This window comes from Lynx canadensis, chromosome B4, assembly GCF_007474595.2.
Source record: "Lynx canadensis isolate LIC74 chromosome B4, mLynCan4.pri.v2, whole genome shotgun sequence".
Lineage (NCBI taxonomy): Eukaryota > Metazoa > Chordata > Mammalia > Carnivora > Felidae > Lynx > Lynx canadensis.
In genome coordinates this window covers 67,442,107-67,466,020 of record NC_044309.1, presented here as the reverse complement: position 1 = coordinate 67,466,020, position 23,914 = coordinate 67,442,107, and the positions used below count along the sequence as shown (strand labels likewise).

Genomic DNA, 23,914 nt, shown 5'->3' with positions numbered 1-23,914 from the left:
GAAACCTAACAGAAGACCATCAGGGAAGGGAAGGGGGGAAAAAAAGTTACAGAGAGGGAAGGAGGCAAACCATAAGAGACTCTTAAAAACTGAGAATAAACTGAAGGTTGATGGTGGGTGGGGGAGAGGGTAAAGTGGGTGATGGGCATGGAGGAGGGCACCTGTTGGGATGAGCACTGGGTGTTGTGTGGAAACCAATCTGACAATAAATTATATTAAAAAAAATAAAAAGGGAAGGGAAGCAAAAATAAAACAAAAACAGGGAGGGGGACAAAACATAAGAGACTCTTAAATACAGAGAACAAAATGAGGTTTGCTGGAGGGGTTGTGGGGGCATGGGCTACATGGGTAAGGGTCATTAAGGAAGACACTTGTTGGGATGAGCACTGGGTGTTATAAGCAGGGGATGAATTACTGGAATCTACTCCTGAAATCATTATTGCAGTATATGCTAACTAACTTGGATATAAATGAAAAACAAATAAATACATACATACAAACATACATATATACATACATACATACATACATAAAATGTAGAGATTGACAGAATGTCCTAAAAAAGATGATCCAATTAAAAAAAGACAAACGCTTATGTTTTTATAATGATAAGTAGCTCATTTGGGGGTTCTAATCAGGGAAAACTTAAAATGAGTCTGCCAATTTTTTTAATAAACTGTTCTAAAGTCATTTTTTGTTTCAGTACTCAAGAGGGAACAATTTTATTTTAAGAAAATTTTTATGAGAATTTGAAAATGGAATATATCAGGCCTATCAGGTTTTATTCTGGGATCCTAAAAACTATGTGTACTACAGGCAACTGAATAAATCCCCAAGAGAAAACTTTAGTTAGCATTTTTTAGATGTCCCATACACAGGCTAATAAAAAATTTCATATTAGACAGATACAGAGCTATATGTGAAAAATAAAACATTATCACAAAGTTTTAAAATTCTTAAACATGCTTTAAGAATATTTATTATTCCATTTAAATATAATGTTCATTTACGTATTTCTTCATAATTTTCTTGGTAAAAAAATTACAATACAAAGTAACAATGAGAAATATCACAGGAACAAACTCGTCCATTATTTTTAAAATCATCCTATAATACAACACTGGTGAGTTCTGAGAATATTAAATGGACAAGTTATCCTGTCATAGAGAATTGTTTGAATTTATGACTATTGGCGAGGGCCAATGGATTTACCAAAAAAGTTTTTCCTTAAGACATAAATGTCACTCAAATTGTTACCTAGACACTTGGCCCTGACACTCCTACTGTGGGAAGATATTCAAACAATTTAGGTATAATTTAGAAGACAAGGTTAGCAGGTATTTTTAGCTGTCATAACCTGAAACTCCTTTCTTCTTCATCAAAATAAAGAGTGTTATAAACTTGCCCCCACAGTCACAGTGGGAGTTGTGGAATTCTATAATTCTGGAAATAGGGTTTCTTCCTGAGTGATGCAGGATTTGCAGAATCACAAATTTAGGAAGAAGGTGGGTAGAAATGTTAGGGCGCAGGTTAGAAACAAGTAACCAGCGGTCTGGCTTACCACTGAAAATCCGAATTAAAACATAAAAAATATCACTTGAAAACTGAACACTGTATTCACACCAAGTATACAAATTTCAGGGTATCCACATTCAAAGATTGAACTGCACAACAGGAAAAGAGAGAGTGGCCGTGTCTTTACTGGGAATGAGAACAATATGTTATATTTCCTCATCAGCACTTTCCGTGACATTTTCTTTTAAACGGAGGGAAGATGCATGAAACGCATTGTTTGCATCAGCAACAAAGAGGATGCACATTCCAATGAAGGGATTTATTGGTGAAAATTCAGTTTACAAGCATGTATGAGACGTGCATTTAAAAGGAATTTAAGAAGGAATGTATTACATATGAACCAGTCCTAATATTACTATTTTACTTTGCAAAATACCTAGAAAGTAATCAAACAGCAGTCCCGTTTAAATGCAGAATGTTAAATAAAGTTTACTTTCGTTATGGATAAAAACAAAAAATTAATCACTTTGTAAATTTTGGTATGAGTCCTGCAATTTTGTACTTTTCAGCTTTCCTTTCATTACTTAACCCACAAAATTAATTAGGATGTGGGAAATACAATGTCATATTTTAAATAATTCTTTAAAACATTTCCAGTGAAATTATTTTTACACATATTTATATTTAAAATAAAATAAAATATATAAACATTCCTTCATATACACATGAGCTTTTTCAAAAAGTGGAAGTGTCCTTTTCATATGTAAACATTTTTAAAGAAATATTTACAGGAGAATAATTTTCGCATCCAAAGGCAAAGATCTCCAACATCCCTCTTATTCAACAGATATTCTTCTCATTTTTTCAGCTAATTCATTTCTTACTTCAATATGTTTTTCTAAATTTTGCACTTCATGTGGAAGGTTGATATCCCAAACAGACAAACAAGACTGTATCTCTACAAGGAAAAAAATGAAATAATGGTTCAAAGATCTGCCATAAGGCCTTTTTATTTTATTTTATTTTATTTTATTTTATTTTATTTCATTTTATTTCAATTTTGTTCATTTATATTTAGTTGTCTTATACAAACATATACATAAATACAGCTATAAAAATTTACTAAATCATTGCCATTCATAAGAAACTACATTTGGAAAATGTTTAAAGTGTATTACAGAAACAACTACATTTCAAAAAGAGTGTGAACTTTTAATAACCTGATGTTTCACTTTCTGAAAGAAATAGTTTTTTCAAACACTGTTCAAAATCGGAGCTCATATGGATATAGGTAAACTGTAAGGAAAAATAACCACGTTTAGTTTAAATTTGGGCTACTTCTCATTTTATAGTGGTTGATATTTCTACTTCATCTGAAAAAATACTACTCAACTACTAAAACTTAATTTTGAGGATTTATGTTTAAATTATTTACACTATAAAGAAGCTACAAATTTAAAATGCTTGAGGGGCGCCTGGGTGGCGCAGTCGGTTGAGCGTCCGACTTCAGCCAGGTCACGATCTCGCGGTCTGGGAGTTCGAGCCCCGCGTCAGGCTCTGGGCTGATGGCTCAGAGCCTGGAGCCTGTTTCCGATTCTTTGTCTCCCTCTCTCTCTGCCCCTCCCCCGTTCATGCTCTGTCTCTCTCTGTCCCAAAAATAAATAAACGTTGAAAAAAATTTTAAAATGCTTGAAGTATTATAGTATATATTTATTATAAATGTATAAAACACATAACATGTTATAATCATCAGTGTCATTGTACTGCGTTTGGAATACAGTATCTTATTAAACACTACCTTTTTGGTGTTGTGTGCCTTCAGTACTTTTCCGGATATACCCCAAAACCAGCATGACATTTTTGAGGCTTCCTTTAAAAAAAAATATATGAGTTGTCTGTTAAAACAATGTAATAAGATGAACTTTAAAAAGTCATTAGAAATTACCGTATAATTCTGCTTTTTAGGAGACACTTCAATTGTACTGAATAAAATGCTCCAAGATCAGCAATTATTTAACGTTGGAAAATTTGTGGCCCATTCCTTGCTATAATTTTTATTAATTGTGTTAATCTGAGAAAATAATTTAACTTTTGAAAAATGGGTCTAAAATTTATACACCCAGAGTTATAATATTAAATGATATGTGTGTGAAACTGCTTTGGCATTAGTCAAATGTGAATCATTTGGATACAAAGTTGGATGGATAAGGGGCGCCTGGGTGGCACAGTTGGTTAAGCGTCCGACTTCAGCCAGGTCACGATCTCGCAGTCCGTGAGTTCGAGCCCCGCGTCAGGCTCTGGGCTGATGGCTCAGAGCCTGGAGCCTGTTTCCGATTCTGTGTCTCCCTCTCTCTCTGCCCCTCCCCCATTCATGCTCTGTCTCTCTCTGTCCCAAAAATAAATAAACGTTGAAAAAAAAAATTTAAAAAAAACACACAAAAAAAACAAAGTTGGATGGATGATATACTGATACTCTGTCACAGAACCATACGTTCTTCTTAAGTCACTCACTACTCAACAAATATTTGTCATACGTCTTCTATACAGGAGGCAAGGCCCTGGGGAGTAAAGAAGTAAACAAACACATGCAGACTCAACCTACATGGAGTTTATTATATTCTAGTGAGGAGATTGACACTAATGAAAAAAAAAAATTGTGACCAGGATGGATGCTATGTAAGGGAGATGTTATGAGAAGTCCAAAGAGGGAAGTTTGACCTAATCAGTGTTCACTTCTGAAGGTTTTGACATATGAGCTACCATTTTGAAAAAAGAGTTAGTGTACCTTCTTGGCTTAATTAACTACAGAAATTAAATAAGCAAAGAATGAGCAGCACATGAAAAACATTGAGGCAGCGTGAAGCATGGTATCCCAGAGGGACTGAACATTCTCCAGATCAGAAAGCACTGGGAGCAATGTGATAAATGGCAGAGGCTACAAAGGTGAGATGAAGCCACATTGTACCTGCCGCACCTGTGGATTATGTTTAAATTTATCTTTACTTTAAAAATCAATTAAACCACTGAAATTCCACATAATTTCAGTAATGAACAATGATTTGGGTACAAAAGTACAGACAAATTAAAGGACTTAACAACCTTGGTAGAATAAAAGTAGAGAGACAACCCACTATTGTGAGATACAACGCTAGTATGCTGAGAGTCACCAATCACTCACAGCATCTAGTGTAACTCCTGTGCAATTTCAACATCCAGTCATAAAAAATGGGTGAGAGTAAGGAGTAACACTTGTCACTCCTTAATATATTCCTGTAAAAGGAAATGACCATTTGCTTCACCTGTCAAACACACTAGGACTTACTTACTAAAGTTATATAAACTCTCGCTTTGCAGAACCTAATCCCATGTTATTTTGGTGATCAACTTTGTATATATGTTAATACTATTCTCTAAGCCTAATAATTAGTTAAAAGAAAAAATGGAATGTATTTATGTAGAAAATATATTTCATGTGCTGTTATGATTTCTTCATACTTAAATAGAAAAGTAGGAGCAAGAAAAGACATAAAAGTCTGCATAAAACATCATGATTGTCAATACCTGCAGATTGTAGAGTTCGCCATATATTGTTACAAGCATATAAATTTGTTGATAGAATGAAAAACCAAATTTAAGAAGGGTAGGAAGTTTAAATTGGTTAAAATAAGCATTTGCTTTAATACCTTTGATTAAAAGGTTAAAAATACTCAGGGTGCCTGGGTGGCTCAGACAGTTAAGCCTATGACTCTTGATGTGGCTCAGGTCATGCATGATCTCACAGTTTGTGAGTGTGAGCATCCCACTGGGAATTTCTCTCTCTCTCTCTTGCTCTCTCTCTGCCCCTCCCCCACTCACTCTCTTTCTCTCTCTCTCTCAAAATAAATAAACATTACAAAAATATTTTTAAGTTAAAAATACTCAAAATTATCTATTTCCTCTTTTGCCTTAGATACAGAGAAAGTAGAACCGAGAATCGGTGCTCGGCTGCAATAATCTTCTCTAATGGGACTGAAAGCATCCATTCCCTCCATTTTTTAATGATCCTATTAAAATGTATCCCAGTTCTATGTTTCATGATGTGACCTTCTGAGACATGTCCAATGGCATTAGAGAGTGAGACTAAAATTAAAAATAAAAGCATATTTTTAAAGTCTTAGACAATATCACAAAAGATGGAAAGGAAGGAAACTTACCTAACTGTGCTGTCATCATGACTCTGACAGAATCACAAAAATTGTGAACTATACGTATAATTCGACGAGTTGAAAGATCAAGGAGTAAAACATGGCCTCCTCCAGTTCCTATCCAGAGGGCAGTGTTCTTCTGGAGGCAGAGAGTTTTCACTCTCCCAGAATAAGATATTTTGTGTTTTGATTCCACGTTTACTTTTACCATTTCCTCCCTAAAACCATAAAGTATGCATTAATAATTTTATCAACAATTAAGAGATAAAGCAGATGTCTACACATGCACACTATATATAGCATTTTAAATTATGAATACATAATAGTATACATTATATATCATTAAAATTCTACAAAACGAGTGTTGCTAAATACAGAACATCAAAGTGGCTTCTCTCCTTGAAACATAAATTATCAAAGATAACACAGCCCCTTCAAGAAATTCTAAAGTAAATAAAATGGATAAAATAAAGTGGCTCAGTTGGCTAAACGTCTGTCTCTTGATTTTGGCTCAGGTTTGCATCAGGCTCCACGCTGACAGAGTGGAGCCTGTTTGGGATTCTCTCCCTGCCTCTCTCTCTCTCTCTCTCTCCCTCTCTCTCTCTCTCTCTCTCTCTCTCTCAAAATAAGTACATAAACTTTAAAAATGGATATAATTTTTATAAATAATAAGCCTATATAACCCAGTGTAAAAGAAAAGAATAAATTTGCCCAATATAAATAGAAAAAGTTTCTTTCCATGAAGTCTAAAAGTTACAAAGGAAAATTAAATTTTAATCATTTACATGTAAAAGATATCAATACAAACCACTAAATGTTTCTCTGAGCCAATGAATAATTCTTGACAAAAATGAGGTGTCTGGAAATAAAACAGTTCTAATACTTTTAGGACTTCAGGAAGTAAGGGAACCTTTACCAGGCAGAACTGTCAGCACTTCCGAATGTCAATCTCCTTACCATCCAGAGAAAAATGAAAACATTCTGGGAAAGTCAACCTTGAAGTTTCATTTTATAGATACAGTGTGTAATCTAAATGTTCTCCAAAGAATAAAAAATCTATACGTAAAAACAAGATAAAACGGGCGCCTGGGTGGCTCAGTCGGTAAGCGTCCGACTTCAGCTCAGGTCATGATCTTGTGGTTGGTGAGTTCAGGCTCCGTGCTGACAGCTCAGAGCCTGGAGCCTGCTTCAGATTCTGTGTCTCCCTCTCTCTCTACCCCTCCCCAAATAAGGTTGAGTGGTCCCCCTTCCCACCAGCAGCACACAAAAGATGTGCGTGATTTAAAGTCTGAGATGTGCTGGATTAGACTAAGAACTGGTTGTCAGTCTGGTGTCTTGATCCTTTATCCTTAAGCAGTTCGTGCATTGGTCAGTCCAGTAGGTTTCCCCCATTTTTTAAATTGTTTCGTGACTTTGTCTTTAGAACAAAGTATCCTTGGACCTGTAGTCTAATTACAAGTAGTAAACTTTGATATTGTAACACTACTAAATGTACAGTCAGCAAGGAATCCAGTATGATCACTTCCAATAACATACTATTTTTTCATTGGTGAATATTTTTTTGTAATATCTTGAAGAAACCATATATATCATGTTCCTATTTTTTTTTTAGTTTTCCAAAATGAAACTACTTGCTAGATACCAAGAGATGGTGCTGAAAAGAATTAGCAATTTTGTTTCTGAGTTGTTTAGTGTTCTAGTTAGAGGTAGAAACAAAGTAAAATTAGCCATATTGCCTCTCTAAGTCTGAAGTATAAAAACGGCTCTAATAAGCACAAAATAAGAACCAATGACATTGTACCTATAGTGAACAATAATATGTTGTACACCTAAAAATTTGTTAAGAGGGTCAATTTCACACTGAGTTCTTTCCACAGTAAAATACAATTTAAAGAAAACAATTTACTTTAAAAAGTGCACACAGTCTATAAGTTCACAGAGTTTTTCAGTCTTCTTATCCCATACTTCCACAAATGGGCTATTTTTCTTAGCAACGTAGAGAGCCGTGTCCACCACCACTGCTATGATGTTGGAATCACTGAAAGCTGCATAAGAAAACCTAGAGGGACAAAAGAATGTCACTATTCTTCATTTCTTGCAAACAGATTGGCTAGCATAGGCCCTACCTTCATGGCAAACTTCTACTTAGCCTTTGATGTTTATTTAACTTAAATGTCAGCTCCTCTGGAATACTTCCCTGACCTATCAAAATATACCAGTCATTTCCTTTCCCGCACTGGTATACCTGTAACACTACAGACCTCATTAAGTATCAAATCGTATTCATTAATTAGTGTGTCCCTGACACTAGACTGCAAATGTGGTTTCTTAAGGACAAGGACCATGTCTTTTCAATATACCCACAATCCAGTAAAGAGTCACCATGGATAAGTACCTATCTATCTAGCAGATACAAGTGTAGATAGATAAGAACCTATCTAGAAAAAAATGCCTAGCTAACAAAGTAGGCAGTTTGTTAAGTAGACAGACAGAGGATGGATGGATGCAGAATGAACTAATAGAAGGAATGAACAACCAAGAAAAAGTAAAAATGGTTAAAGTTGCAATTCGACCAGATAAATGACATGAAAATGTCACACCGTTTAAAAGCCTTTAGTTTATTGTAGGGCAGGAAGATTTTTTTTTTCTTCCTCTTTCTTGTTCTGGCAAGGGAGGCAAAAATATGTGCTGCCAGAGAGCCACTACATTCTAGACAATTTCTTTCTGAGTTTTTTTTTTTGCTGTATATAACAGAAGACAGTTCAAACTAGTACAAATATTACATAACATTTTAGAATTTATAAAATACTTCTGTGCATTCTCTCATTTGATCCTCAATAACAATCTTATAAAATACTACAAACCTCCATGTCTGCAATGAGAGAAAGTTAACAAAGGCTAAATAACTTGCTCGAGGCCACATAACCAGCATGTCACAGAAGCAGGACTCGACAAGTCTCTGGAGGCCTGTGACTCCAGAGACCACATCATCTCTCACTACCCACCATGCCTCTGTCAGCGCGAACTGATGACAATGAGGAGGGTAATGAGGATGAAGCAGCATCTAATTAGCAATGCGGTATCTGCTTAGCCAGGGAGAGACGAAGGCAACAGGAGACACTTTTTGAGAAGAGAGCAAATACTTCCAAGTGTCTATGAAACCAGATCCTCGTCTCTTTCAGGTGATGAACAGCTTTGCAAGTGCCATGTTTATGGGTGTTCTCTCTAGTACAGCATTTATACTCCAAATCTTATGTGGAATTTTAGGGAGTTGATTCCCATGATCTCATAACATGCTCTATGAAATAAAAAAAAAATTGGGGGCCTTTCTTTTTAAATATTTTCAGGGTTTTTTTTTAGGTTGATTAAAGTGGAAATTACAGGGATGCCTGGGTGGCTCAGTTGGTTGGGCATCCAATGCTTGGTTTTAGCTCAGGTCATGATCTCACCATTGTGGGACTGGACTGAGCATGTAACCTGCTTAAGATTCTCTCCCTCTGCCCCTCCACAGCTTGTGTGCATTCTCCCTCTCTCTCTCTGTCTCTCAAAAAATTAAAATTAATTAAAAAAATAAATGAATAAAAACATGTTTTTTAAAAAAAGTGGAAATTACAGAATGAAAATGGATTTATCCATTTACCACACATTAGGAAACAAATCTGTGAATGAGAGAGAAAAACAAAAGTCCTTATCCATGAGAATTTACAATACATAGCAGTGTATCTGAACCCCAAAGACCTTTGAATCACATGAGAGCCTGAAAAGAAAAATACTGAAATCTGGGCCTCACCCATGATTAATTCATCTGATTTAATTGGTCTGGAGGTGAGTCCCAGGCATAATAGTATTTTCAGCTATCTCATGGTTTCTAAGTGGGGCCAATGCTGAGAACCAGTTAAGTTCAGTATTAAGAGAGCATTTTTGAAAATTCTTTTATAAAAATGTATGGTAGATGTTGTGAAGGGAAATAATAGCTGAACTGGAAGAACAAATCCAAGGCATCTAATCTGCACAGGAGGAATCAAAGACAACCCACTCAGAAGAAGCGACATTTGCATTAAAACGAGCAGGGAACATATTAGTCAGCCAGGAAAAAAGAAAATCACAGTCACAGGTTGGGGGTGAAAGGGAGCAGGCTGTCTTTGAGAACTGAGATGATTTCAGCTTGTCTAAAGCACAGGCAGCAAGGAGGCTGCAAAATACTAATCCAGAGAGGGAAGTAAGGACTAAATCCTACAGGGCCTGGTAGACTACCTTAAGAAATCTGAACTTCAAACAAAGGACAATGGGATGTGACTGAGGGTTTTAAGCAAGAGACTGACACCAGACTGAGTTGTGTTTTAGAAGAGCTCCTCTGTCTGCAATGTTGAGAACAGACTGAAGGAACACAATCAGAGTTTGAGAACTGGTTAAAAGACGCTGTTGTTAGTATGGTTATTGATGATGGATGGTAGCCTGGCCTGTGCAAGCAGTAGAAGGAAAGTGGGAAATGAAAGAATTTGAGTGTCAATTAGAAGAGTTAAATGGACAAAGGGAGTAAAAGATAAAGGAGTCCAGGATTACTCTCAAATTTAGGTTTTAGGTGATTAGATGGATATTGAGAAGCCAGGATATTCCCTGAGATGAGGATTTGTGACTCAAAGCTAATACTAATCACGAGTAGTATTTATTGAGAGCTTACCAAGTGCTGGGCATTATGTTAGCTCCTTATATTAATTTTCTTGTTTAGTCTTCCAAACATCCCTTTGAGGTACGATATATTACAATCCTCGGATTAGAGAAGACTGGATGTTTGAGTAGTTCTTGCCCAAGTTCACATAACCAACACACAGCAAAGCCAATATCTGAACTACAATTTATGCTGTTATCCACCAACCTACGCTGCTTCTCACTGAGGAATGTGGCTCTTATGAGAGCCAACTGCAATGATTTGGTTAAAACACAACTCTAAAAATTGAAAGAACAAATGGGGACAAGGTTTCTGTTTTATTTTTGCTTGAAAGTGGTATCACTAACTTTGCTGTAGAAAGGGTATGTGTATAATTACCGAATCTAGAGATGACTTTATTCCTGAGGTGCATGTTTCCTACAATCAATACTTAATGCAAGTTATCTAAAGCACATATGTAAAGCCCACAGATGAAGTAAAATACTGACTTTATTACCTTTCAAAGTTATGTTTAATTTGATACAGGGATAATGAAATTGTTAAAAATTGAGATTGACAAATACTACTAAGATCATCACGGCTTTTCATATTTTATCCCAAACGTGACTAGGCTGGGTGACATTTTTAATAGAAAAATTAATTACGCATTTTAAAAGATTTTTGCTTGGGTTACAACAACATTATTAATATGATTATAAATAATAAACATGGGGGCACCTGGGTGGCTCAGTTGGTTAAGCATCTGACTTTTGATTTCAGCACAGGTCATGATCGCAGGGTCATGAGATTGAGCCCCAAGTAGGGCTCCACGCTGGGTGTGAAGCCTGCTTAAGATTCTCTCTCTCCCTGCCCCTCCCCACTCTCTCTTTCTCTCTCTCTCTCTCAAAAAAAAAAAAGAATAAATATGAATAAAGTAGCAAATTAATTGTATAGATAGAAATAACTTACAGCTGATTTGTCTTTGTCTCAATGAGCTTCTGAATGGTGAAATCATCAGAAAATGAGAAAAGTTTTGTGCCACATCCTCCCCACATAATGTTTTTTTCAGTTGAATTCATGGATTCACTCAAACACATCAGTGGAGTACTGACATTTCCTATATTTAGTATCTTCAAAGGAGCGGCTCCTTTACACTTTGCCAAGAAGAGAAACACATTCAATAAACTGAGTAGCTGCAGAATGAAACACTGTAAAATTTGCTGTGCTTTCTAAAAGCTACTATTCCATTTTAAATGGCTAGAGATCTTAAGATAAAAATTCAGGATACATTTTTCAAAGGATTTATGAAAACAGTATTCAAATTCAAGTGGTATGCAAAAACATTATCCTTATAACCAATCTCTTTACTTTTCCATGCAAAAAATGTACAGCAAATAACCCAGGGGTTATACTCTACTTGTCTGTCTCTCATTAGTAATGTTTTTTGATAACAAGGAGTATAAAGGGTAGGATGTTGGATAAATAGATGGAACCACAAGATGAATGGATGGAAGGAGGAATAAATGCTTTATTGATAAATGAGAATCTGAAGAACAGAAAGTTAATTGATTTCCTCCAGGCTAAAGAAAAACTTGGCAAACCAGATTTAAAACTTAAGTTTTGTTTTCTTCCACAATATATTTATAAGGAATTATCACTTCATCTATATAAAAATAGAATTATTTTCATTCCTAACATTATAAATCAGATCTCATTTACCATTTTATCCTTAGTTCATTTATATAAAATGTACAGCCAGTCCACATACATTTATAGAGGTTCTATGGTATGCAAGATTTGATGGGAAAAAAAGGTGAAAAGAGTATTTGTATTTGTGATCTTTGCTCTTCTGGAGTTTATAATCACTTAGAAGGGGAGTGGGGATAAGCATACATAAAACAAAGAACTTAACATTTTTTTTGATGTAGAATGGATTCAACATTTACCTTAACAGTTTTATCTTCAAAAATTGCTAAATTGCCATCAGCAGTTCCCACCAGAAGAAAGTTTTTTTGCTTGCTAAAAGAAAAAAATGTCAAAATTGTTATAAAAAGAATGCTTATATTGACCAAGATGGCCATAACGTTCCCCCTAGGTTGACTAAACTTTAGACAGATTTCTTCATGACTCTATGGGCGCCTGACCTCCCTTTTTATAATTTGCTTATTTTTTTACAGCATTTACTTTAGAAAATTTACAACTGTAAATTCTTTCTCTGCACATTTGAGATGTAACTCCTCTCCCAGCCTGTCAGTTTTACAACCTAGATATGTCTTTCTCAAGGAACTGGGAGCCTTCCTTTTGAAATGTAATCATCAAGAAAGGCTGGACCCCAGGGCACCTGGGTGGCTCAGTCGGTTAAGTGTCTGACTTCAGCTCAAGTCATGATCTGAGTTCATGAGTTCGAGCCCCACATTGGGTTCTATGCTGACAGCTCAGAGCCTGGAGCCTGCTTCAGATTCTGTGTCTCCCTCTCTCTCTGCCCCTCCCCCATGAACACGCGGACGCACGTGCACTCTCTCTCTGACCCTCTCTCAAAAATAAATAAACATTAAAAAAATTAAAACAAAAAAAGAAAAGCAGAGCCCCACCTCACAGTCTCCATGGGAGGGTAGAAGCCTAACTTCAATGAGCAACAATTAGCAAAGACAGATCAGTTAATCACATGGAGCCTCCCACAATGACCTGCAGTACATTTCCACTAGCTCCATCAATATTAAAAACTCTCCCACCTTTTGTATCAGTAAAGTTGAGTTCAATCTCTGCCCCCTATTGGAATAATCTTAAATAAAGTCTTCCTTGCTGATTTAACACCATCTGATGAATGAATTTTTTCTCTGACAATACCCAAATAATTTCAACTCCAAAACTGCCAGTGGAGTTTATATTTCAGCTGCCAAAAACTTGAGTTTCACGGTTTTCTAATGTACTTATTTATTTTCCAGTATTGACTTAAACAGGAGAAATATATGGGGTATAATCTTAATGGCTCCTGGAAATCATCCTGCCCCAAGTATTATAACAATCAGCCTGTTACTCACATCTGAAATTCTGCCAGTTAGATAAATTCATTTGAAATGAGATCCCTGTAACCAAGAATGGTTGAGTCGTTTTCACCTATTAATAACTTACGAATTCATTTATTAGGTATTTTCCCAAATTGATAGTTAACTGACATGTTTTAAACCAATATGGAATAGGCTACTGATATTCAAAAAAAAGAATAAATGGAAAATTATCTCTGAAGAGGACTTACAAAGAAAAGTAACCTGATGTGAAGGGTGGTAATGAAATCGATCAGAGCTGCGGTAATACCAGCAGTAGGGCTGGTTGGCCTGAAGAAAAGGACTGACCTGTCTCATACTGCCTCAGCTTGATCTATAAGAATATCTTTGTGGCCTCCCACAATGCCCTTTAATATATGCATATTGATAGAAATATGTTAAAAATGAGCAGTCTTTGCTGAAGCAATCAAAGTTTTCCACACAATCAGTCATCTAAAAGGTATGGAACTTTCTCCAATGGTCAAATTCACTACCATACCTTTGCTTGGGAACGGAATTGCAATATAAGCAAGTTACAGAATCAGTCATCTTTTTAAGGGTATGTCTCTTTTTCCCATCTTCAGTACTGATGACCAGGAGCATGCCAGACTGTGTCCCACACACAATCCAGCTTTCCTTTTCAGCAGGAAGATGCACCAAAGCTAGGCACAGTATTCTGCTGTCAGTAACTTCCTGTTAAAAAAAAGGAAAAAAAAAAAAAAAAACAACACTCTAATGAACTTGATTCTGGCTCAAGTGACTAGAATTTGAATAGAATAAAAACATCGTTATCCATACACTGAACTCTTTTTACTCTCTTGCTCTTAATTTTAAAAACAATGCCGATTTTATTTAACTGCCAATAATAAACGAGTTAACTGGCAAACAACTTTGCCTATCTAAAATGTATCTAAAACTAAAATTAAAATTGAAAAATATTTTTCAGTATCCATATTTCTCACTCCACCAAAATAATGTGAGAGGATTGTTCAACCTTAAGAATAATGATTAGGCATAACATGTATTTTACACCAACAGCCACAATATTAGCTTATTTTTTAAGTCTAGAAATTTATCTTATCTCTGCTAATACAATTTGTTGACCCATCTTGTAGAGCAGTACCCGGATTTTCTCTTTCAGTCATGAGCACCAACCCCCAGCTGCTGTGAGTGCTGATTACTAACAGCTCAGAGTTGCACCCTCCACCACATAACTGCCCTCCACTGCTGGGAGCTGGCTTGGTCAGAAATGGCAGGCAGGCGTGGCCACACCCACCCTTGGGCAGACCGCAGCCAATGCCTGACTGCCATGTGGGAATGAAAGACTGGTGGCCTTGAGAGACCAATCTGTGTTGCTATCCACACCCCAGTCTCTCATGGCTGAAGACTGACAGCAGACTTCTTCAAAAACTACATTGTTGTGGAATTTCTTCCCTTATTCTATTGGCTTCCTTCACTTCCTTAAAAGTTACTCTCTCCTTACATCACTTGTACAAGACTCTTTTGTCTTAAACTCTGTTTCTAGGGATCCTGACCTGAGACAAACATATACTATGATTTTAAAACAAAACAAAGACTATTTAATGTTATGTAAATACTCTTGTTCCATCAGAAAACTAACCTAACAACACTCCTACATTGCTTTCATTTCACTTCTTTCTAAGTAACTTTTTAACTGATACATTCTTTAGCATAACCTGCAAAATAAATTTTCTAAAGTATTTGTAATTTAAAGAGTATTGTGATTTACCTCAGAAGTGTGTTTTTCCATATTTAAGTCAAGAAATGAGAGCTGTCCTTTGTCAGTGTGCCCACAGCCCAGCCAGATGCTTGCACTCTTGCTGTTATGATTTGTAGCAACCATGCATTCAACTATAAAGTTTTTAGGTATCGATATATGTCTCATCAGACAGATTAACTCAGCTGAATTCAAAATGTCAAAGACCTGAGAAAGTTTATAAACAACAAAACAATATGCATCAAGTTAACACATGTCCTCTTGAAAGATCATATTAGTGTGCACAACGTAGAACTGCATGTTATAACAAACTGTGATCTAATCCAAGCAACGAGATTAATAATCCAAACTACAGATAAAATTACATTAAAATAATACTTAGTTTTAGACTAAGCATAAAATATACTCTTTTGTATGTATGTTTTGTAACTTGAAAAAAGAGAAAATCCCAGAAGTGCCAACTGAACAGAAATGTAGTACAGACTGGAGCTATTCAACACTCAACTCTATACTGCAGAGCCACATCATGTTACAGATAAACACAGGCCACCAACAGAATAGACTTTCTGCCAGTTGCAGGGAAAAGAAATTTTGATCTTTGGTAATGAAATTCACAAATCAATTCTAGATTCTGTTTTCATGCTTTTCCTTGAAGCACTAAAGAACAAGAGAGACAGGGTGGGGGTGGGGAAGAGAACCGTAAGAAAACAGAACCAGGACTCGGGAGAGTGGCATTAGAGCCACGATACAGCCACTTGCCTTCCACTCATGAGATGCAGAGAAAGCTCCTTATTCTCTCAGTGTCTCATCTGACAAAGGTAAGGAGTTTACCCATCTTGTCTAATATATACTATATTTAAAGATTAAGTGGGTAGGTCAAAGTCAAATACTATCATATACTACAAAAAAAAGAAAAAAAAAAACAACAAGGTGAAGTATTGTTGAAAATAAAAGGAGAATAGAGTAGGGGCGCCTGGATGGCTCAACTGGTTACGTGTCTGACTCTTGGTTTTGGCTCAGGTCTGATCTCACAGTTTGGGGGTCAAGGTCCACCTCGGGCTCTGTGCTGATAGTGTGGAAACTGCATGGGATTCTTTCTCTCCCTCTCTCTCTCTGCTTGTCAGCCAGTCACACTCTCTCTCTCAAAATAAATGAATGAACTTAAAAAGGAGTAAAGAATAAAATAATAATTAAGCTATGGAAATTTTACTGTGAAAAACAAATTAAAAATACAAGAAGTCTATGTGATGAATACCAGTTATAACCAAAATTTAAAGACAAGTAGACATACAAATGGCCAGCTCTTACATGAAAAATTGCTCAACATCACTAATCATCAGAAATGCAAAACAAAACCACCACGAGATATCACTTCACACCTGTCAGAATGGCTACTATCAAAAAGACAAGAAAAAAGAAGGGCTGGCAAGGATGTGGAGAAAAAGGATTCCCTGTACACTGTTGGTGGGAATGGAAATTGCTGCAACCGCTATGGAAAACAGTATGCAATTTCTCAAAACATTATAAATAGAAAAACCATTCAACTTTTATTTCTGGGTATAAATTTAAAGCAAATGAAAGCATTTATGTTTACAGGATATCTGCACCCCCATGTTCACTGCAGCATGATTCACAATAGCCACAACATGGAAACAACCTAAGTGTCCATCAATGGATGAACGGATAAAGAAAATAAGATATATACGTATATGTATATATGTATGTGTGTACCTATACACACAATGGAATATTATTCAGCCATTAAATAAGAAGGGAATTTTGCCATTTGCAATAGCATGGATGGACCTTGAGGGTATAATGTTAAGCAAAATACATCAGACAGAAAAGGCAGATACTGTACTGTATCACTTATATAAGTGGGACCTAAAAAAGAATAAAATAAAATAAACAAAACAAAACAAAGCTTCCAGATACAGAAAATGGACTGGTGGTTGTGAAAGGCAGGGCATGGGAGTGGGTAAAATGGGTGAAGCGGGTCAAAAGGTACAAATTTCCGGTTATAAGACAGGGATGTAATGTATAGCATGGTGACTAATGTTAACAATATCACACAGAATATCTGAAAGTTGCTAAGAGAGTAGATCTTAAGAGTTATTAACATAAGAAAAAAATTATAACTTTGAGGTAAAGAATGTTAACTAAACTGACTGTGGTAATAATTTCAGAATACATACATGTATCAAATCGTCATGTTGTAAATCTAAAACTAACACAGTGTTTATGTCGATTATGTCTCAATAAAATTAGGAAGGGGAAGGTAGGGAAAGTAGCCAAGATAATGACATAATTCTTGATAAAATCAGCATATGTATTCAGCTATTTTTGAGTAGACATTTTAAAGCTGAACAAAAAATTTTCGGGGCGCCTGGGTGGCTCAGTCGGTTAAGCATCCAACTTCGGCTCAGGTCATGATCTCGCGCTCTGTGAGTTTGAGCCCTGCATCGGGCTCTGTGCTGACAGCTCAGAGCCTGGAGCCTGCTTTGGATTCTGTGTCTCCCTCTCTCTCTGGCCCTCCCCCAGTTCATGCTCTGTCTCTCTCTGTCTCAAAAATAAATAAACGTTAAAAAAATTAAAGTTGAACAAAAAATTTTCAATAAATTATGATACAAAATCAAGAGTCCACAACATAAAGAGAGCTCTTATTTTGATCTATTAAAATCTTTTTCAGTTTAAAACACAATAAGGGGGCGCCTGGATGGCTCAGTCGGTTAAGCATCCGACTTCAGCTCAGATCATGATCTTGCGGTCTGTGAGTTTGAGCCCCGCATTGGTCTCTGTGCGGACAGCTCAGAGCCTGGAGCCTGCTTCGCATTCTGTGTCTCCCTCTCTCCCTGTCCCTCCCCACTCATGCTCTATCTCTCTCTCTCTCAAAAATAAATAAACATTAAGACACAGTAAAAAATTTACTTCTGATAATATGGTGGGAAAGGTTATTTGGACAAACCACCCATCTAAAAGTAACTTAAAATGCTAAGGAAATTATTTTTTAATCTCTTAAAAATATTAAAGATCTGACAACATCATAGGACTTATCAGGACAAAATATTAGTGAAAGAATCCAATGAAAGACAGAGAGGTCAACTGAAACTTAAAGCCAGATATTTCCTTAAAGGCATTTGTCTATTGAAGGCAAAACTGATGTGTGGTTTCTGATATCTTATCAGTCCGCAAGAAAGAAGTTTAAATCTAGAGCATTCCCAAAGTGGAGTCCAATAAAAGCCTGTTCCCATAAATCTGGAACCCCAAAGGACTATATATTCAGAGTAAATGAGAACCAGAAATAAAGCCACCCCACGCTTCCACTTTCACTGGTATGAGGAAAGTTGCCTTTGACAAAGGGGGAGAAAGGAAAAGAACCCTGAGAAATTGTTATTCAAAAGCTTGTTCTCATGAACATTTGTAGACCAGATTCCCATCGCCTAGGTAGTTCAAAAAAAAAAAAAAAATCTCAAACCAGGAACTGAGTTTAAAGCAATTTGCAGCAAGAAAATTAAGAAAAAAAATGTGAAAGACCTGTATGCAAAATCATAAAACTTTATTGAAAGACAAGAAAACAGGGGCGCCTGGGTGGCGCAGTCGGTTAAGGGTCCGACTTCAGCCAGGTCACGATCTCGCGGTCTGTGAGTTCGAGCCCCGCGTCGGGCTCTGGGCTGATGGCTCAGAGCCTGGAGCCTGTTTCCGATTCTGTGTCTCCCTCTCTCTCTGCCCCTCCCCCGTTCATGCTGTGTCTCTCTCTGTCTCAAAAATAAATAAACGTTAAAAAAAAAAATTTTAAAAAAAAAAAAAAAGAAAGACAAGAAAACATAAATAGAAAGATAACCCACATTCAAGAATAGAAAAACTTAATGTAATGAAGATAAAATCCTCCCCAAATTGTCTGCAGATTCAATGCAAGGCCAATCCAAGTCACAATAGGGTTTTTCATAAAAGCTGACAAAGTGATTTTAAAATTTTTATAGAAAAACTAAATCCAAGAAAGCTAAAGCATTCCTAGAGAAGAAAAATAAGTAGAGAAACGAGATTTATAAAGTGACAGGAATTAACAGAGGATAGTATTAGAGGAAGAACATATAAGTTGACCAATGGAAGAGAACATCTGTGTGGATGTGTGAGTATCTGACATATTAAAGAGTGAAACTAGGGGGAAACAATCAACAGAAAAAAAAGGAAGAAACTATTTAATAAATAAAGCTGGAAAATTTAGTTATCCATATGGAAAAAAACTGGATCCAGATAAAAATTTCAATTCCTAATGGGTTCAGAACTTAAATGCCAAAAGCAAAACAGTTTTTTTTTTTCTTTTCAGAAAAAGAGCACATGAGCAGGGGAGAGGAGCAGAGGGAGAGACAGAGAATCCTAAGCAGGCACCACATTCAGCACAGAGCCTGACATAGGGCTCAGTCCCACAACACTAGGATCATGACCTGAGCCAAAATCAAGAGTTGGGATGCTTAACTGACTGAATCACCCAGGTGCCCCCAAAAGCAAAACTTTTAACCACTTCGAAGAAGCCATAGATAAATATTTGTGTGACTCTAGGAGAGATGAGGACATCTTAAAACAGGACCTCATAATGGTAATAACCATTAAAAGGGTTGTTAAATTTATCTGTATTAAAATTAAGAAATTCTATTCATCAAGAGGCACCCTACAGGAAATAAAAAGACAAACTACAAATTCAGAAAAGAAATTTGCAGTATATATAACCAACGAGGGATTAGTATTTCTTTTTTTTTCTTTTACTTATTTTATTTCTATGCAAATAATCCCATAGAAAAAATGGCAAAATAATGAACAGGTATTTCCCAGAAGGGTAAATACATATATAACCAATGAACATACAAAGACATGGTCATCCTTAGTAGTATTTAGGAAAATGTAAATCAATACATAAGACAGTATATTTGAAAAAATTAAGAACCCAGATAGCACTAAAATTTGGGGAGAATATATAGAGAAATGGCTACACTCACATCCAGGTAATAGAAGTGTTAAGCTGGTACGGCTTCTTCAGAAAATAATGCGGATATTCATATATTCTATGATTCTGCAATTCAACTCAGGTATATACCACAAAGCAACTCTCATACATTCTGCACTAGAAAAGTACAACCATAGTCTGGGGCGCCTGGGTGGCGCAGTCGGTTAAGCGTCCGACTTCAGCCAGGTCACGATCTCGCGGCCCGTGAGTTCGAGCCCCGCGTCGGGCTCTGGGCTGATGGCTCAGAGCCTGGAGCCTGCTTCCGATTCTGTGTCTCCCTCTCTCTCTGCCCCTCCCCCGGTCATGCTCTGTCTCTCTCTGTCCCAAAAATAAATAAACGTTGAAAAAAAAAAATTTAAAAAAAAAAAAAAAAAAAAAAAAAAAAAGAAAAGTACAACCATAGTCATAGCAGTACTGTTCATAATAACAAAAACCTGGAAACAATACCAATACCCAAAGATATGACCATGGGTACATATACTGTTGATCATTCAAACAGTGGAATGGAACAGCAGTGTAAATAATCAATGGGTACATTTAACAACCTCCATAAAGCTTACAAAATAAGGTTAGAAGAGCAACTGAAAATATCTTGGTACATGACATGATTACAATTCCATTTTAACTAGAAGATGAATACAGGAAACTAACCTGGATAGCAAACATAAGGAAAAGAAAAGCAGGGATTATCTCCAAAGTTAGAAAGTGACTACATCTCTAGGGAAAGGAGAGTGATACAATCAGGAAGAAGCATATGGGGGCTTCCAGGGTGTTGGCAATGCTCTTTATTTTGTGCCATGGGTGGTGGGGAATATAGGAGTTTTGCATTATGACTGTTTTAAACTGTATGTGTATGTTTACTTATATATCTGAATATATATGTGAAGATTATATATGTGTATACATATATTGATGTTCTGTATAAAATATTGATAAATTTTGACTATAATCATACCTGGGCAGAAGTAGGCCTTTCTTGAGGATTTTCTTTCAAACACTTTTTAATTAACTTCTCCACCATAGGCCATGGGGCACAACCATATTCTTTAACTGGATCTAAAACATTCAAAAACATATCATGCTAGAACATTAAACAAATCAGAACAACTATTTCATTTCCTTTCATTGTGTATGAGAGGCCCAGACCATGCAAAGAAATACTCTGATCTCCATAATTCTACATTTATTATGGATCTACTTATATCACAAACTTAAAGATAATTTTTCTAGCCTTATCTCTACTAGAGACATCAAAAAAGACTTCCTGATTTTTTATTATATAAAAAAAAGACACAAATACCAATTGAATAACAAATTTTCATTCCACACCTGCATTTCACAAATACTGTGAAAAAAATTTTGTGCATATAATAATTAGACTTCTGTGGAATTACTTTTAATTTTAATACTTAAATTTGGCAAGCATTTAATCCTCATATACCTACAGTCAGTTTGTGCACATTTCTTTTTTATAAGAGGTATGCCGTTCTTCTGGTTGGTATAAACCACAGACCTGGGAATTGTCACTGGAAAGATAACTGGTAAAATAAGGGTGATGATCTAGATTGTGTTGAAAGTTTATCCAAATAATAATAAATTTTCTTTTAGTGGGCATCTTTAAAGATCCCCCAAAAGGAGGTAGTTAAAGCTATATTCTCTGTACCTGGAACGTAGCATACACTCAAAAATATTCCTTAAGTGAAAGAAAAAAGCGGAAACTATGAAAAACAGCTACATACATTTAAAAGAGTATTTTGTAAGGGGAACTGAAGTAATAGTTAAGGAATGAATGACAACATCCTAGAATTTCTTAAAAACATGAGACAACCATTCAAAATGAGATCTGATCTCACTAAACAATCATTTACTAATTCTTATTAATATTTACTACTAAAAATTATTATTATAAATAATTCAACCTTCCATTGCTGCATATAAATTATCTCCCTCCGAGAACATGAAAACACTCCAGGCTAATGAGCACATAGTAACTCTTTATAAGAACAGAAATCACTCAGCATGGAGCTCCAACAGCAACTTCCTTTTCTGAATATTCTTCTAAATTTAATACCAAATACATTAATATGAATTTGGGGTATTTTTAAAAAGCCTGAAACTGCTATCTTTCTCATGTGATTTTTATTGTGTCACAGGAATTAAGAATATTCATGCGCTAAACAAAAAATCATCAGTTGTGAAATGAATTAAGTCTACAACCACAATTAAATAACTTGGAAAGAAAGCTGCTGATATTAAAAATAATAATCTTTATTGCACATAAAATAACACTTACCAGGTAATTTCCCTTGTATTGCCAGTTCATCAAACTCATTTGGAAACTTCAAACCCTCTGCTATTCTACCTCCAGTTGTCAAGATGTCATAGAGTAGTAAGCCAAATGAATAAACATCAGCCTGCTGGTTATAAATAACATTTCCTCTTGCAACTTCAGGTGCACGAAACCCTGAAAGGAAGCAGATATATTAATAAATATGCCCATCCTGTTGGGATGAGCACTGGGTGTTGTATGGAAACCAATCTGACAATAAACTTCATATTAAAAATATATATATATATGCTCAACACCCATACACCCAAGAAGGAATATTCTTAGGCATATATGCTGATGAAGAGTCAAGGAGATGAGCTCTATACCAGGCTATGTCCTCTTATAAGGAGACATGTAGCCAGTTAACAGCCCTGTGCTACATTTCACCTCAAGGTTGATCTTGAAAAATAATAAGGATAAACATCCAATAATGATTATTAAATCATGTTTCATAATTAAAGTAAGTCTAATAAGGGGAAAAAACCTATATCATTTTTCTGATTCCTAAAAATAACTATTCCCAGGAAAGTGTTGCAAACAAAGGAGGGGTCAGGAGGGACAAAGGAGGGGTCAGGAGGGACAAGATTTCTAGACTTCACTCCAAGTCACTTTAACCTGACTAAAATCCAATGCCCTCATTATTTCCAGGGCTTGTGATTCAGCTCTTCCTACCCAATGGAAAAATAAAAATTAAACCATGACTAAAAAACAAATAAAAGCCCTCTCTCTCAGGTGCTGGTTCATTACTGAAACTCTTTTAAAGGTAAATAAAACCTCTCATTTCACAATAGAAATAAATTGCTTTTAAATTCTTCAAAAAGGGGCGCCTGGGTGGCGCAGTCGGTTAAGCCTCCGACTTCAGCCAGGTCACGATCTCGCGGTCTGTGAGTTCGAGCCCCGTGTCAGGCTCTGGGCTGATGGCTCGGAGCCTGGAGCCTGTTTCCGATTCTGCGTCTCCCTCTCTCTCTGCCCCTCGCCCGTTCATGCTCTGTCTCTCTCTGTCCCAAAAATAAATAAACGTTGAAAAAAAAATTTTTAAATTCTTCAAAAAAAAAGAGTAATTTTAACATGATTCATAATAGTAAAAATATCAACAATTAATTAAATCCAACTATTTAGGGAAATTGGTTAAATGTGCACTATGCATTAACTTAAAAATCATTTTTAAGATGACACGTAGGACATAAATCCTAAAGGACAGAAATTTATCAAATATGTGAAAAAAATCAGCTGAGTTCATTTTCTTAGATATGATAATGGTATTGTGATTATGGAAACAAACATCCTTATTCTAAGGAAATACATGTCAGTATTTTTAGGCATGGCAACATGATGTCTGCAATTTAATTTCATGTCTCAAATTCATATACAAATAAAGTGAGAGAAAGAACAGTTTGGCATACAGTTAATAATCCATGTCAAGGGCATATAGGTATATATTGTACTATACTTTC

General features: G+C 35.9%; 1 protein-coding gene across 3 annotated transcripts in view; it reads right to left on the bottom strand.

Moving 5' to 3' along the window:
• Positions 1-1,593: 1,593 nt before the first annotated feature.
• The window catches only part of LRRK2 (leucine rich repeat kinase 2), a 139,174-nt gene continuing 116,853 nt past the window's right edge, over positions 1,594-23,914 (bottom strand). For all 3 annotated transcript variants that reach the window (XM_030322197.1, XM_030322199.1, XM_030322200.1), the window contains 10 exons: positions 22,425-22,595; positions 21,087-21,187; positions 15,142-15,336; positions 13,891-14,084; positions 12,294-12,366; positions 11,317-11,501; positions 7,606-7,758; positions 5,709-5,917; positions 3,314-3,385; positions 1,594-2,473 (listed from right to left, as the gene is read on the bottom strand). In XM_030322197.1, coding sequence (XP_030178057.1) covers positions 2,352-2,473; positions 3,314-3,385; positions 5,709-5,917; positions 7,606-7,758; positions 11,317-11,501; positions 12,294-12,366; positions 13,891-14,084; positions 15,142-15,336; positions 21,087-21,187; positions 22,425-22,595 — 1,475 coding nt within the window. In that variant the 3' untranslated portion in view covers positions 1,594-2,351. The remainder of the gene's footprint in view (positions 2,474-3,313; positions 3,386-5,708; positions 5,918-7,605; positions 7,759-11,316; positions 11,502-12,293; positions 12,367-13,890; positions 14,085-15,141; positions 15,337-21,086; positions 21,188-22,424; positions 22,596-23,914) is intronic.